The sequence below is a fragment of the Macaca fascicularis genome, chromosome 15 (genome assembly GCF_037993035.2).
Source record: "Macaca fascicularis isolate 582-1 chromosome 15, T2T-MFA8v1.1".
Taxonomy (NCBI): Eukaryota; Metazoa; Chordata; class Mammalia; order Primates; family Cercopithecidae; genus Macaca; species Macaca fascicularis.
In genome coordinates this window covers 58,151,283-58,167,014 of record NC_088389.1, presented here as the reverse complement: position 1 = coordinate 58,167,014, position 15,732 = coordinate 58,151,283, and the positions used below count along the sequence as shown (strand labels likewise).

The 15,732-nt window shown below is 36.5% G+C and overlaps 1 protein-coding gene across 2 annotated transcripts in view; it reads left to right on the top strand.

The window, feature by feature from the left end:
• Positions 1 to 15,732, top strand: part of STX17 (syntaxin 17) — a 71,756-nt gene that overhangs the window by 49,311 nt on the left and 6,713 nt on the right. Inside the window, exons 5-8 of one of the 2 annotated variants that reach the window (XM_074016978.1) lie at positions 1,680 to 1,792; positions 7,907 to 8,022; positions 8,094 to 8,144; positions 15,538 to 15,624. In XM_074016978.1, the coding sequence (XP_073873079.1) occupies positions 1,729 to 1,792; positions 7,907 to 8,022; positions 8,094 to 8,144; positions 15,538 to 15,624 (318 nt within the window). In that variant the 5' untranslated portion in view covers positions 1,680 to 1,728. The remainder of the gene's footprint in view (positions 1 to 1,679; positions 1,793 to 7,906; positions 8,023 to 8,093; positions 8,145 to 15,537; positions 15,625 to 15,732) is intronic. The other variant, XM_005581198.5, reaches the window with a different exon arrangement.

The following is a 15,732-nucleotide window of genomic DNA, read 5'->3' as shown; positions in this document are numbered from 1 at the left end:
CCTGGATATTTTGCAGAATAAAAAACTTGAGGTTATGTTTATGGAGTGGATTTCAGGGCAAGTACCCATTTGTCTATTTATTGAAGAGAAATTTAAATATATTTCCTAAGGGATAATGTCATTCTTGTGTGCAGAGTACTCTTCACTCCTTTCCAGGTGCAGGGGTGACCTCTTCAGGCATGCCTTTTTTTTCTTAAGCATTCTGATTTTCAGAAGGGATGTTAGATCTATCTTTCAGCCAAGTTCTCTGAATAACTGACAACATTAAGTAATCTACAACGGGAGTCAAGCCATCATCTTCTGTGAAGTGATACTCTAAGAAACAGCCCTGTGAAATTTGTCATTACATGTCTTCTAAGGATGTGATTGATAACTGCCGATCACATTATAATGTCTTTAACTCTGAAAATATTCTTGGCTTAATACATAGTAGTACTTCAAAGTAGTTGGTCTCTTTTTTATCTTTTGGGTATTCAGTGGAATAACTGATAAGGTTTTCTTACTTAAATTGTTTACTAGAAAGCTTAGAGCCAAAATTTTTAGCCACCAAAACTCAAATTTTTAAACCTATCCTAGCTTTGTTTTATAATTACTGCCCTTGTTTTCCTTTTTGTTTTAGTGTTTCTCTTTTATTTGTAACTTGTCTCATCTTGTTATATTTTATAAATTATTCTAAGCTACCTTTAATCTTTGTGGAAAAGGTAGAGTATAAGTCATTTACAAATTAGAATAGAATCTTAGAGATGTTACACCTGCCCATTTTTTCTTTTTTTATTTACTTAGGGCACTCCTGCATCACTATCTCCAAAGCCAGATTATTTTTTAATTTTATATTTTCAGTGCTAATGATTCAGTAATTTTTAGAGAGATTAAAAAAAAAAAACTTTGGAAGGAACATTTAGGCCACTAGTCAGAGTTTCTGGGTAATCTTGCTTTTGTCGTAGCCTTAGTACCTAGCACAATGCTTGGCATATAGTGGACCATTCAGAAATATTTTATAAACATAAATACATAAATATCTTTTTAGAGATAATTTTGTAATTTCACATGTGCTGTAATCACCTCACTCAGAGGATAACCAGTACCGTCAATGTTTTTGAGAGAAGGAGATGCTAGCACTCAGTCCTTGGTTGAAAAGTATTTGGAAAGAATGCTTTTTGATAGTTTATAATTACCACTTCGTTATTCTGTTCATCTATAGTTATTGCTGCCATACTGGTGAGGTTGAAGGCTGTTTTTATCACTTAGTGCAAACTGATGCTTTATGTGCACATGTGGGGTAACTGGGTTTTATAGTTCCATGTGATTAAGGACCCATCTTATGTACTCAGACATTGTGATAGTTGTTATGGTAATAATAACTGTGAAGATAAGCTGGATTTTCTGGAAAGAGTAACTAGCATCAGTCTCTTTGCTACTTAGCTTTGAATTGCCTATCTCTAGCAATTCCCCTATCAAACGAAAATTTGGAGTTCTATCTGAGAGTTTTCTCAAAATATGTTAATACCCTAGTACTTGCTTTAATTTGCATTTTATTATTGCATTATTTGTGTTACTACCAGTAGAACTGTTTGGGATCAACAACTTTGGGCTTATATATCATCAGAGGAATTGGGTGATTATTATTAATAGAAAAAGGCAGTTTACCCAGTTTGCTGGCCAATAAACTTTCTCCATAGGAAGCTGATTGATATAAAAAAAAAAAAGTTCGGCAGATTTTGAAGAAGTATGTGCATAAAGGAAATGGAAAAAATTGGAGCAGAGCCAGAGGATGAGGGAGAAGAAATAGCAGGTGAAATTCACTTCCCAATCTTTTGATTCTCAAACTTTTCAATTCACCAAATAGGCTACTAAAGACCTAATTACTAGGAGAAAACTAAAAAATTAAATCTCTGTAACTAGTATTGATTTGATTGAAACAGTCATTCTATTAATAAAATCAATACCTAGGTTATACCTAAAACAGTGTATAGAATTTCGAATTCTGAACAGTCTGCTTGTCATAGTGTGCTTTCACTATGAATCCACTGCCAACATAAAGCAATTAAAAAACTGCTGTCTCACCAAGTGCCTGAGTATTTCACCGAGTGTGAGAGTTTCTACTATATTGCCTCAAATCCAGAAATATTATTAATAAATAATCAAGAGGATGGAAAGGAATAGTGAAAAGAAAGGAAGTAACTAATTTACATAAGACTTTAATAGTGGGGTAGGAATTGAGTTTGCTCCATATTTGATCTTCTTCTAGCTATAGACTGTTTTTTGTCATTCTACATGTTTTTATTCTATGCTCTCCAGTTTTTCCTTATTTTTGCTTTAGATACTCATTATAGTAGCAGCAGCCTATATGGAAAATCTGTTTTATTGCATAGAAGTTAAGTGCCTTAAAATACTTTTTACTTTACAAATTCAATCTGATTCTAAATAAATAGATTGGAAACATCAGCAGAGATTCAGAAGCAATGTTGCCACATTTCCATGAGTAAGATCAAAAATACAAAAATAGTTTTTCATTCACAGATAGAAATAACAAGTAGAATAGGATGTTTTATGTTCTCTGGAGAATGAAAGAAGCTTATTAAGTTTAGGGAGAAGCTGTGATGATTTTGCTGTTTCTTTTGTCCAGATTCTGAGAGTTCCTAAAGCAAATCTTCTCTGCCAATCTTCTTGATCTGAGAAACTCCCTTCTGTCTCACTTGTGTGTCTGGTTTCACTTTTAGCATATTGCTTTCCACCCAAGTGAAGTGAGGAGCCTCCAAATCTGATTTGTATTTAGAAAGGTGATTCAAGTCATACAGAGTGAATCAGTGCTTCTCTCCATTTTTGTCTTTCTTTACTCTCAGGACACACACTTCAGTAGTGCAAAAGGAACAGAATCTTATTACATTTTAAACAAATATTCACAAAAGAAAAGAATATAATCTTAAAACTGCTGGGAACTTCAGACCAGCATATTGAATTTGATGAAATTTAGATTTTTATCACAGGTATGTACATGTACTGAAGAGTTTTGTGAAACATGTAGATGGTTTGTATTATATGGTTCAGAAGATGTATTTTCTATTGGTTTTAATTTTTTTTTAAAGTCTTCATTCGCAGCTAAGCCATGCTTAGAAGTAATTTTATTTTGATAGATAGGCTTATGTAGATGATCAGCAAATTAATTTCACTATTTTTAAACTATCAGAACTGGAAAATATTTCAGCAATGCTTTTGAATTAATTTAGATTTATAATAAAACTTTTTCTTATGTGGTGAAGTTTAGTGGAAGTTTTTTATATATAATAATTCTTGGTAAAATCATTGCTGTTCATAAGTGGAGAAAGAGGGAGAGAATATTTGGATGTGTATAAAAGGGAAAAGTCTTATGTTATTTCGTTTATTTCTCACTTCAACTAAACCAACAATAAGGTTTTAAAACCAATTCTGGGGTTTAAAAAACAGTGGTGAGTGATAGGTCCTATGTTCTACTTGCCCTTTATGCTTCCGGTTTGTGTGTGGGTGGGAGTACCTGAGATGATTATGTTATATGAAACAGTTGCAATTTTTTACTTCTGTAGACAAATCTAAAGTTCTTCAGCCTTCTTTTTTTTTTTTTTTTTTTGAGACGGAGTCTCGCTCTGTCGCCGGGGCTGGAGTGCAGTGGCGCGGTCTCGGCTCACTGCAAGCTCCGCCTCCCGGGTTCACGCCATTCTCCTGCCTCAGCCTCCCGAGTAGCTGGGACTACAGGCGCCCGCCACCTCGCCCGGCTAATTTTTTTGTATTTTTTTAGTAGAGACGGGGTTTCACCGTGTTAGCCAGGATGGTCTCGATCTCCTGACCTCGTGATCCACCCGTCTCGGCCTCCCAAAGTGCTGGGATTACAGGCTTGAGCCACCGCGCCCGGCCAGTTCTTCAGCCTTCTTTCCTGAAACTATAATCTATCTCAGTGTTTTGCCTTATCATGTCCATAGCAGTTTGTAAAAGTTCAAAGTCAAAGGATCATCACTGAGGTAGTGATTTTAAATGCAAGCTGGAATAAATGAATTATGGAAGTTGTAGAAATGAAAAGATTTACTTTAATTGATAGTCATGCCTTGAATTGATTAGCGAGGTTTAGAGTTTTAAGTTTACATCAGGGTTTTTTCTGAAAGAGAACAGACCTCTTTGTTCTAAGACTCTATTTGAACTAAGATGCATACGTAGTTTGGTTTCAAGTGAGACGTAAATGACTTAAACATTTTTATTCTTTACTGAGGGAAATCTTTTATGTTTGTTTAAAATGTCAAACATTTCCCACCCGTTATTTTTTAGATTAAGTATTAATATATAATAATCTGTCCTCATTTTTTTGCGTACCCTCGCAAACTTCATTTGAATCCTGTTTAATAGTACATAAATTATGGCTTTAAAAAATATTTGGAGTGGTCATAGTTATAAAGTTCTCCTTTATATTTGATCTGTTAATAACAATGAAGTTATCATTATTCATCATAATGTTAAAGAAGTGTAAATACCTGGAAATGTTAAGTAGAAGAAAGGCTATAGAGTAATTCATTTATCTTGGTTGAAGTGAAAATGAGAGTGTCTTTATGGTGATAATGTAAAGCGTAGAGTAACTATTTTAAGCATTTGTAAAAAATCATTTAGAGCTTTTAAAATATTGGCTATTTGCCGTAATGTTTTAATGTAAAACTTACTCTGTATCACCTGCCTTTGCTCTTCCTTTAAGTTAAATAAATATATTCAGATAAGATTAAAAACACTGTCAGTCCTGATAAATCTACAAATTACTTTTTAGTCCATTGACTATGGTCTTCCTAAACAATTGAAACACTTTTCCTAGAGAGGTAAAGCATTCATAGGCTTTAAAAGTAAAATAGTAATACAGTTTTATAAAATACTATTTTAGTTATAGGTTTGGCTGAAAGGGTCATTGAGAGAATATGAACTTAGAGTTATAATTGCTTACTTTTAGGAGTAGATCAGGTGCCACATGTCATCATGGCATTTCTCTGCTTATAACACTTCAACAGCTCTCCTTAGTTTGCCAGATAAAGTCCAAAGTCTTAAACTGGTCTGCAAGGCCCCTCCTGACCATCTGTAGGCTTATACTTGTAACTTGTCTTTTACTTCTTGCTTTGGTACCATCAAACTGCTGATTTACCTGCCTACATTGTTTCTTCCTTGAGGGCCTTTGTTCGTACTGGTTTTTCTACCTAGAATGTATATTCTTCTCTTCTTTGCCTAGTAACATCAAGTTTTCTAGAAAGGCTTCTCATGAGCTGCATACCGTATCAAACTGGATCGGACGCCACCCACATGGAACTCTCATAAAATACTTATGTATATATGTCTGATTCTAGGTAGATACCAATGCAGTCTCCTATTGTTTTATGATTTCTTTTTGTATGTCTGGCTCTTCTAAAATATAAGTTACTTGAGAGAATGTACTCTGTGTTAATTACTTTTTATCCCTGGCACCCTAACACAATACTCAGTGGGTGCTCAGAAAATGTAAGTGGTAGGTGTTTTGAGCTTGAAGTGAACGGGAGACAGTGGACCTTCAGATCTCTCCATTTCTACTGTAACTATCCTAGAGCAGATCACCATCATGTTACACTGGATATATTGGAAAGCCTTCAGAGTGTTTTTTTGTTTTTGTTTTTGTGTTTTTGTTTTTGTTTTTTTGAGACGGAGTCTCATTCTGTTGCCCAGGCTGGAGTGCATGATCTTGGCTCACTGCAACCTCCACCTCCCAGGTTCTAGCAATTCTCCTGCCCCAGCCTCCCGAGTAGCTGAGATTATAGGTGCATGCCACCACACCAGCTAACTTTTTGTATTTTAGTAGAGATGGGGTTTTGCCATGTTGCCCAGGCTGGTCTCGAACTCCTGATCTCAGGTGGTTTTTTTAGTTTCTAATTTTGTCACCTTTCAACTTCATCCTTAATGTGTTTTTCACACGGCAGCTATGGTTTTCTCTGTAAATCTAAAATCTGATTATGGCACCTTCCCAGTAGTCTCCAACTATTATTAATAGTAACATATTGATCTTTTGTGAAAAACAAAACTGTTTAACATAGTTTACAAATGCCATGAATAATCTCAAAGTAGATTTCCAGCCTTAAACTTTACTTTTCTCCTTATCACAGTCAGCTATACTGAACGTTTTTCAGTCCCTAAGCATATGCACATACTGTTCTCTCTGACCTGAATACTCTTTGCTTCTCCTTCCACCCCTGCACCAGTTCACCTATATAGTAATTTCTGTTCATCCTCAGGCTTCAGCTGCAGAGCCTTCTCTGACCACTCTCCCCATCCACAAGTCTAGGTTAAATACCTCTCATCTGTGCCCATGTAGCACTCTATACTTGCCAGTGTTACAGTTCTTATTAGACTATACTGACTGAAATTGATGATTAATATGTCTGTATCGTGCATTTTATAATAAGATCTGTTAATAATAGCAGCAGCAGTAACTAATTTATTGAGCACTTATACTTTATATATAACCCAGGTACTGTGCAAAGTGAATATCACTTTATTTTACAAATGAGAAAAACCAGCCAAAGAGATGAAATACCCAAAGCAAACAGTTAATAAATAGCCAAATCAGAATTCTCCCAAGTCTTTCTGACTAGGCCCAGGCTTCTAACCACTATACTATGTTGCCTCCTCCGAACTGTTTTTATGGTTTAACATTGTGTCTACAGCACCTCAGCACACTGATCAGCAGGTAGTAGGCATTTAATAAATGTCAACTCAATGAATGAATGATTGGTAAAACCAATATGAGGAAATAAAGACTTGAAGGTAGATTTTAAAGTATGAATTAATTCATCATCATGGTGGTGTTTAATGGGGAAAGTCCTAGTGGGTTGATGACTTTTTAAAACTCAAAAGAAGTAGAAGCAATGGAGGCATGGGCCAGAAGATTGACTCTGAGGAGAAGAGTAGTGACAAAAAAGACACATATGGTAAGAATGTTTGGTGACAATCTTATTGTTACCAATAGTGACTGATTATCATTAATAAAAACATATTACTTCCCTGCTTTCAACACCTTCTGTATCTGGTATTTACACTGAAATAGCCAAATGGGAGTTTAAGGATAGAAAGTATTAAACCTATTTATATAGGTACGTCTCCTTGGAACATTGGCCAAGTAGAATAGTTTTCCTTTGGTGCTTCTTCCACATCTAGCCTTAGTTATTCAGACTGGATAGATGATATTTGTAGCCATTTTTTAGATGACTGTGTAGGTTAAAAAATATGTGTGTAAGCTTGGTGTTGTGGCTTATGCCTGTAATTCTAGCATTTTGGGAAGCTGAAACAGGAGGATCAGTTGAGGCCAGGAGTTCAAGACCAGCCCGGGCAACATAGCAAGACTGTGTGTCAATTAAAAACAAAAAAGAAAAAATTTAAGAAAAAAAAATGTGTTAACTAATCTGGGGAACAAGCTGTCCCATGGATAATTTTTTTTTTTTTTTTTTTTAGACAGGATCTTGCTCTGTCACCTAGGCTGGAGTGCAGTGGCATGATCACTGCTCACTGCAACCTTGACCTCCCAGGCTCAAGTGATCCCCCCCACCTCAGCCTCCCAAGTAGCTGGGACTACAGGTGTGTGCCACTACACCTGGCTAACTTTTTAATTTTTTTGTAGAGACAAGGTCTCACTCTGTTGCCCAGATGGGTCTTGAACTCCTGGGCTCAAGCGGTCCTCCTGCCTCAGCCTCCCAAACTGCTGAGATTATAGGTGTGAGCCACTGCACCCAGCCAAATTCTATTTTTGCAGAATAATCAATTTCCTTTTAGCCTAAATTTAGAGAGCATTTAACATGGCATTTGTTTTATGAAATCAATTTATGTTATCTTCTTTCTAACAAAGCAAATAAACTCTAAACATGGGGTTATTATGTTCATCCAGGAGCATTTCATACTACTGAAGCTGAAGCTAGTTCTCAGAGTTTGACTCAGATATATGCCTTACCTGAAATTCCTCAAGATCAAAATGCTGCAGAATCGTGGGAAACCTTAGAAGCGGTATGTTAAAAATATTTTCTTTTTGGTAGTTGTGAGGCATAAAAGTAACTTCCTCTCCCTTTCTTTTAAAGGACTTAATTGAACTTAGCCAACTGGTCACTGACTTCTCTCTCCTAGTGAACGTAAGTATATAACTGTTTTGGATGCAGAATTGTTGGATTATTAGAATGAGAAGCTTTTATAATCACTAGGCTTTTAATTAGAATTTTAATAGAACTTAGACTTTTTAAAACTGGTATTAAGCCATAGATAGAAGTTTAACTGCTCTCAAATTCCAGATTAATTCAATAAACTTATATTAAGCATTTGTTATATACAAGCACTGTGTTAGATGCTTAACATTGAGGGTGTGATCAGGTTGGATATAGAAATAAATGAAGCCCATTTTCTGCCTTTGAAGATTTTTTTTTTTCTTTGAGACGGAGTCTCACTCTGTCGCCCAGGCTGGAATGCAGTGGCATGGTCTTGGCTCACTGCAACCTCGGCCTCCTGGATTCAAGTGATTTGCCTGCCTCAGCCTCCTGAGTAGCTGGGATTACAGGCACATGCCACCATGCCCAGCTAGTTTTTGTATTTTTGGTAAAGACAGGGTTTCACCATGTTGGTCTGGCTGGTCTCGAACTGACATCATGATCCACCTGCCTCAGCCTCGCAAAGTGCTGGGATTACAGGTGTGAGTCACCACGCCCCGCCTCCTTTGAGCATTCTACAGTGAGTGGAGATAGGCCTGGACCCCAGAAACTGAGCTTTCAAGCATGATGGCTAAATGCAAAAGCAAGAATGAAGAGAGGTATTATCAGCTCCAAGGAAAAGCCTTTAATTCCAAAGGAAGGAGGCAGGAGTCATGAGGTGGAAGCATTAAGGATAGCTTCACACAGGTAGACAGTATTTGTTTGAGCCTTGAAAAATGAGTAAATGTCCACAGGGGGAAGTTATGGAGTATATTTGAGAGGCTGAACAAAGACATGGAGTAGAGAAGTGTATGGCATGTTCCAGAACGATAAGTACTGCAGTATAACCAAAGCCTAAGGCACCATGGGCAAGCAAGGTGGGTGAGGGCCGGATTGTGGTGGCTTTGAATGCCATGCTAAAGAATTTGAACTTTACTTTGTAGGCATTAAAAAGCCTAATACTGATTCTTGAGCAGGTTAGAGTCATGAAATTCAGTCTGTGCTTCAGAAAGATCACTGTTGGCTTTGTGAATAATGGCCTAAGAGAAGAGGAGGTCATGGAAAGGAAGACTGGTTAGGAATCAATTGCAAGAGTTCACCTGGAGCAATGACAATACCAGTGTAAAGGTAAAGGACAGCTGAGAGATATTTCTGGGAGAAGTATTAGCAGAAATTGGAGGAAGATGGAGTCAAAGATAAGGAACATTGTCTTTATTCTGCATAATTGGGTGTCAGTGATACTGTTAACATAGATTAGGAAGCACAAAGTCAATTTGGTGGGAAAGATAGATTTTCCATCATTTTTCTGAATTGTTCTTATTTGTCTTTCCCAGGAGTTTCTGCTTGCAGTTCTCTCTAGGTTTAGTTCTTTGTTCCTGATCAAACCATGATTTTGGGGTTGTTTATCTTTGAATTATGGTTTCCCTGAAATCTAGTTTTAAATGAGAAGTTCCTAGATCACACAATCAGAATTGGAATGGTAAAGGACTGAAGAGGCCAACCAGTCTAATCCCTCTACTCTTGCCCCAGTGTCTCAAATAAATGGTCTTTTAGCCTCTTTTGGAACAATTATAGCACAAGGATATTGATACTTAAACCATTACATTTGGAGGGTCTAACTCTTAGAACAGTTAGAGTTAAAAGTATCTGCCCTATAATAACTTCTTTTTGTCATTTTTAGCCTCTAAAGCTACACTGAACAAATGTTGTCTTCTTTCCATATGAAAGTTTTTCAAGGTTTTGAAACCATCATCCTTCCTCACTCTATCCCACCCCACCATATTTTCTTCTCTTCAGAACCCTTGCTTCTTTTGCATTCCTTCTACAATATAATTTCTAGGCTTCTCAATACTGGCTTCTTACTCTGCTTATGTTCCATATTCTGCATATTTTCTTGAAATGTGTTACCTAAAATAGAATGCAGTAAATTGAATTGCTTCTGGATGCCTCTAAGTTAGAAGAAGCAAAATATTTGAAGTTTCTGGATTAGGTATCTGTACAATATTAATATACTCGCAAACAGAAGGAAATAATAGAACAAGAATCCCAAAATATTTGTTGTTTCAGAATCAATATTTATTCAACTATTGTAAACTAATAATCGCTGAATCCAGTGCAGTTTGTAAAACCTATACATGTATGGTTACACAAATATATACACTTGCCAAAAGTCATTGATCTGTACACATAAAATGTGTTTTAATGTATGTAAATTATACCTCAATAAAGCTGATTTTAAAAAACAAACTACACATGTACAAAGTTCTTACTCAATACAAACACATTTCTTTTCTACTGGGATAGGCACATAAAAGAAATATTAAAGGTTTGTGACCATATGATAGTTACATGTTGGATTACATTATGTAAGCAGCTCATAACCTCTAATCTAGGGGAGATTTGTGCAGGAAAACTCTGGCTGTACCCACAGCTCTATACAAATGTCCTATTTATAATAATCTGTATAAGTACATGAGACAGAATGCTAATAAGCAAAAGCTCAAAGGAGAACCCCTGATTATTATTCCCAGGGTGACTAAGTTCTCATGACCACATGGCCAAGGATTCACAGAAGCTCTATTTAGGCACAGAATGACCTGGGAACATAACCAGAGTGACCACATCCTTTCATTTTCATCACATGGACATGATGGCATCTAGACAAATTAACCCTGTATTTAAGGAACACTTTCTATGTGCGTAGCACTGTGCTAAGCTCAATGAGGAACAGGAAAAAGCATTTAAAAAAACTTACAAGATAGTAGTAGTGGTTGCACAATATTGTGAAGGTACTTATTGCCACTGAATTGTACACTTCAAAATAGTTAAAATGCTAAATTTATGTTATATTTATTTTACCACTATAAAAAGAACTTACAAAGCCATTGACAGATCAAGGTATAGTTCAATAAATGTTAATAAATTAATATCTACTAGGTACCCTGCTCTATTTTTCTTCAACCTTTGTTGTTCAGGTGCCCTATTCTCTTCCTATAACTTTGTAACTAGCCCTATTTCTAGTCAAGGAGAATTTAAAGAACCCTGGGCCAGTAGTTCAGTAACAACTCACCCTTGCTGCTGGTCTGTTTTGACTTCTGCCTTTTGCCTTATTCCCTGTGGTTTTTGTAATCCAGTTTTACTCTGGAAATGTAAAAACTGGTTGCAATGGATTAGATCAGATTCCTTCATTTATTACCTACGTGACCTTCAGGATGTTATTTGACAGCAATGAGCTTTATAACATTGATGAGAGGACTAAATGAGATAATGTGTATTATTAAGTACTTCCCATTCTCTTCCCTTCCACTGACTCCAACTGCATTCCCACTTTTATCCTTCCTTTATTTTGATTCCTTGTTTGGTTCCTTGCAAAAATTCTACTTTTTCCATCACTATTATCCTTAGGCTAAATTTTAGTACTGGAATTCCTTCAGTACCTTTCCAACTGCTGAATCCTTTGATAGCAACACCCTACATATCTACTCTGCTTGTTGCTTACTCAAGGCCAATATAACCACTTATTTTGCCTATATATCATAGTATTTGTAAGTTTGTTTCTGGGCCTTTTTGTATATATGATTGCATATGATTAAGGAGTATATAGAATATATCATAGGAGTTTAGAACCAGAATAGCTCAATGTGAACAGGATTGGTCAAGATCTAAGATTAGAACTTGGCCTTGAAGGCTGGCTGGAATTTAGAGAGGAATAAATGGAAGTACCTGGAGTTTTGGTATTACCTTCTTAAATAAACTCATAGCTTTCCAAGAACCTTAAACTTTACAACTACTATCGGAACTCTCCAAGGAAGACCATTGTTAATGATATAAATGGATTTGGGGATTAATTTTTGAATGTATTATTATTGCTTGACATAGAGCATACTAGGCCTACAAGTGTCCCCAACAGGCGTTCAAGAACAAAACAATTCATTGGTTTTGAATTTATATTCCCAAATTGTATTCTGCTTGACAAGTATAATAAATCACAGTTTATACAGAAACTTAGGTACTCCTATGGCTGTTCATCAAAATTTGTTATGTTCAGGCCAATAGGGGGACTTAATTCAATGTTCTTTAAAATGAAATCCATAGACATATTCTTAGAGTCATTTGAGAATTTTTTTTTCTGTAAAAAGGGGTCTATATATTACTCTAGCTTGAGAAACACTGCAGTGTAATGATCTAAACACTTAAATATGGTTTAGCTCATTGTTAAAGGAATGCTGAGAACATATATGGGGTGCCAAACTATAAAATGGCAGGCATGGAATTTGAAGATTGTAAGATGTGGGAGGCCTAAGCAGATGAAAATAAACATGAACAAATCAGAAGCAAAACCTCAGGGGAGATTGATAGATAGAGGTGAGGAGGCTCCTGCACCACCGTTAATGTTTGGAGCTTGATTTCACAGGCTGGGACAGGGTTGTATATGTATCCTTTGGTCCCACAAAAAGAGCCAAGGACATAGTGGACAGGTAGTGACCCAGTTCAGCTCTGTATGGAGTCTAGTTTGGCATTCTACTGATGGCGATTGACAACTCTGTGACAATAGTTTGCTGGCTAAATGTAACATTTATGGGGGTCGGTGAGTCCTCCTTAATCAAGAAGCAGAATTTGAAGATATGGGCAAAGTTTGAAGTTGCAAACCAAGCAAAATATGGACCAGAGAAAGGCAGATGTGCACAATCGAGGGGTGGCTATTGATCCCAGGATAAAGGCTGTCTGCCCTCTGCCTTCTCCCCACACCCCAGCCCCATATTTTAGCATGCTTTCTGATGGCATGAATAATTACTTACAGATGTGGGCTACTCCCCAGCGTGGGATGGGCCTCATCAAATGCTGGTGATTGCAATGACGGGGAACTTTGTAGTTCAAATAATTAGTGATCTCAGGATTGGTTTTTTTCTTGTGGTTGCTTCAGTTATTCCAAATGATTTTTATGAAAAAATATTTAAATTGTATTAAAGTTTTGCTTTAATTTTAAAAAGTCATAGAAATACAATATCCAACCGTTTTTAAAGGAAGGAACATTAAAAAGTATTTCCCTGAGGCTTTACGATTACACTTGGGGTATAGAAATGGCAATAATCCTGGCAGGCTCCTCCCTCTTGCTGGAATTATTTTGGGGCTGAAGGAAGGGAGACACATTGACTATTTTTCTTCTACCTATCAACTCATCAACATATGACGGCTGATGATAGAGTTTTAAGCCTGTGATTTATCTGCTAGCATAGACTGTTTCAGGCAAGAGTGGAAAGTGTTGGGGGTGTCCTAAATAGAAACAATGATAGGGTGTCAGAAATCTAGACAAGTTGTATATTATTAGTGCTGGAACTTTTTCTTCTATGGGTCAGAAAAAGAAAGCTGACTTAAATAAGTTTTGCTATTGAGGAAAACAAAAATTGAATGAATGAATGCTAAAAGATACCTAATGTTTTAGTGTCCTAGAATTGTCAAGATTCAAAAGAAAAAGTTAAATATATTTTTTTGATAGAAAGATGAGAGTTAACACTTCCTTGGGGAAGGATGAATTTTTCTATTTTTCCCCCTCACACTTTGCAAACACATTTTATCCCCACTTCAACTCTATGAAGGTGTAAGTATCATCATTCTCACATGATAAATGAGAATACTGACACCTAGAGAGCTTGAGTAATTTGTCTAAGAGCACATAGTGGCATTTGCTGAGATATGAACACAGATTACCTGACTAAAGGTGATGCCCTTGATCTGAGCACATATAATAGTGGTTCTTAAAGTGTGAGAATTGTGGACTGGCAGCATCAGCATCACCTGGGAGCTTACTATCTCAGGCTTCATCTCAGGCCTACTGGATCAGAAACACCAGGGATGGGGCCCAGCAATTTGTGTTTTAAGAAGCCTCCAGGTGGAAGACTGAGAACCATTGTTAAACTTGTCTCTAACAGAGACATTCAAAGGAAAACTGATAAGGGACTTTCTTAGGGATTGTGTTAGAGATGTCAGGATAGTGGTGGAGAATATTGGAATGAAGGGATACCACAATGGCGAAGACAGACATATTTTGTGTATGAGAAGGGAAGGAATATCAATAATGCTAAGAGGAAACAAACATGGGAAAAAATAGCTGTGTGGTTTGGGCTTCATGTTTTCAAATGAAATAATGGTTGGAATTAGAAAAGTGTTATTTGTATCTGCCTCAATATAAATGAATAGGCCAATTATATAAGGGCAATCAAACTCTTCAGGATTAAAGTTAATTATTTCACCCTCATTGTAGGTGGCATCTATCTAGGATCAAAGAGAGATTCTCTTTTTTCTGCACATTAAAAAAAAACAAAACCAAAATAGTCTGTAAACTGCGATAGTTGATTATATGTTGGCTTATACATTTGTTGTTTATACATTTGTGATTGTTGGTTTATACATTTACTAAATCTCATACTATACCATTAAAAGCAGTACTTGTTATATGTAAATTCTATCTAAGTAAAGTTGAATTAAAAATGGGAATGTGTTCCTACAGCAAGTAATGAGTTCGTGGCACTGGAGGTTTCTGAGCAGTGGTTCAGTAACCACTTGTCAGGAATGTTTTAGTAGGGCTTCGCACATCAGAGAGGAGACTGACCTGATGACCTCAACATTCCTTCTACCCAGAGATTCCATGAGTCATAGTTGCTGTTGTGCCAGCACAGGTGTTGCCATTTTATGTAGAATGCTTTATTAATATATTTGATCTGAAACATTTTAAACTGTCATGATTTTACAATGTGTTAAGATATACAGGTATAAAGCGCAGAACAGTGAATTCATTCACTGTTCCCTACTGCATATTACAAATGGAAAGATCTCATAGTAGATCAAACCATATTGTAGTCTTGTTCCGGAAACATCACAATTTGTATTTATTGGACCAAGGGCATTTTACTACTAAGGTAAATGTGCCTGATTTAAACTGAATCCTCAAAGAAGATAAGTTAGGGAGGTGTTTTGGGGTTTGATTTTTTTTTTTCCATCAAACCCAACATGACATGTAAATGATTATTTGGATTTTTTTTTTTTTTTCTGGAAAGTAGATTCATTTGGAGAATAATATGTTTGTATGTTTGAGTGAATTTTAGTGTGAGATGGTTTTTGCTGTAAGGTTGCCACCCTTTTATTACCTAATAATTAAGACCCCCCCCTTTTTTTATGAAAGTTAATTGGTCCTTTTGACATTGCTTATCAGATGCTATTAATGAACCACTATTAAGACGGCAAGGCTGCAGTACCCGGGGCCCTGATTACAGGAATTAAAATAGTGTGTGTTGACTCCCTGCTGCTCCCCAGCAGGACCGCTCACTCATAATTCCTTTGCATCTAGTCTCAGCAGGAGAAGATTGACAGCATTGCAGACCATGTCAACAGTGCCGCTGTGAATGTTGAAGAGGGAACCAAAAACTTGGGGAAGGTAAGATTCTGCTCCTGCTGACAAATCAATGGTACTCTGGCTCCCAGGAATCTCTAGTATTAACCCAATTGATCTGCTCTCTTCAATGTTGAGGGAACCAGCAATTAA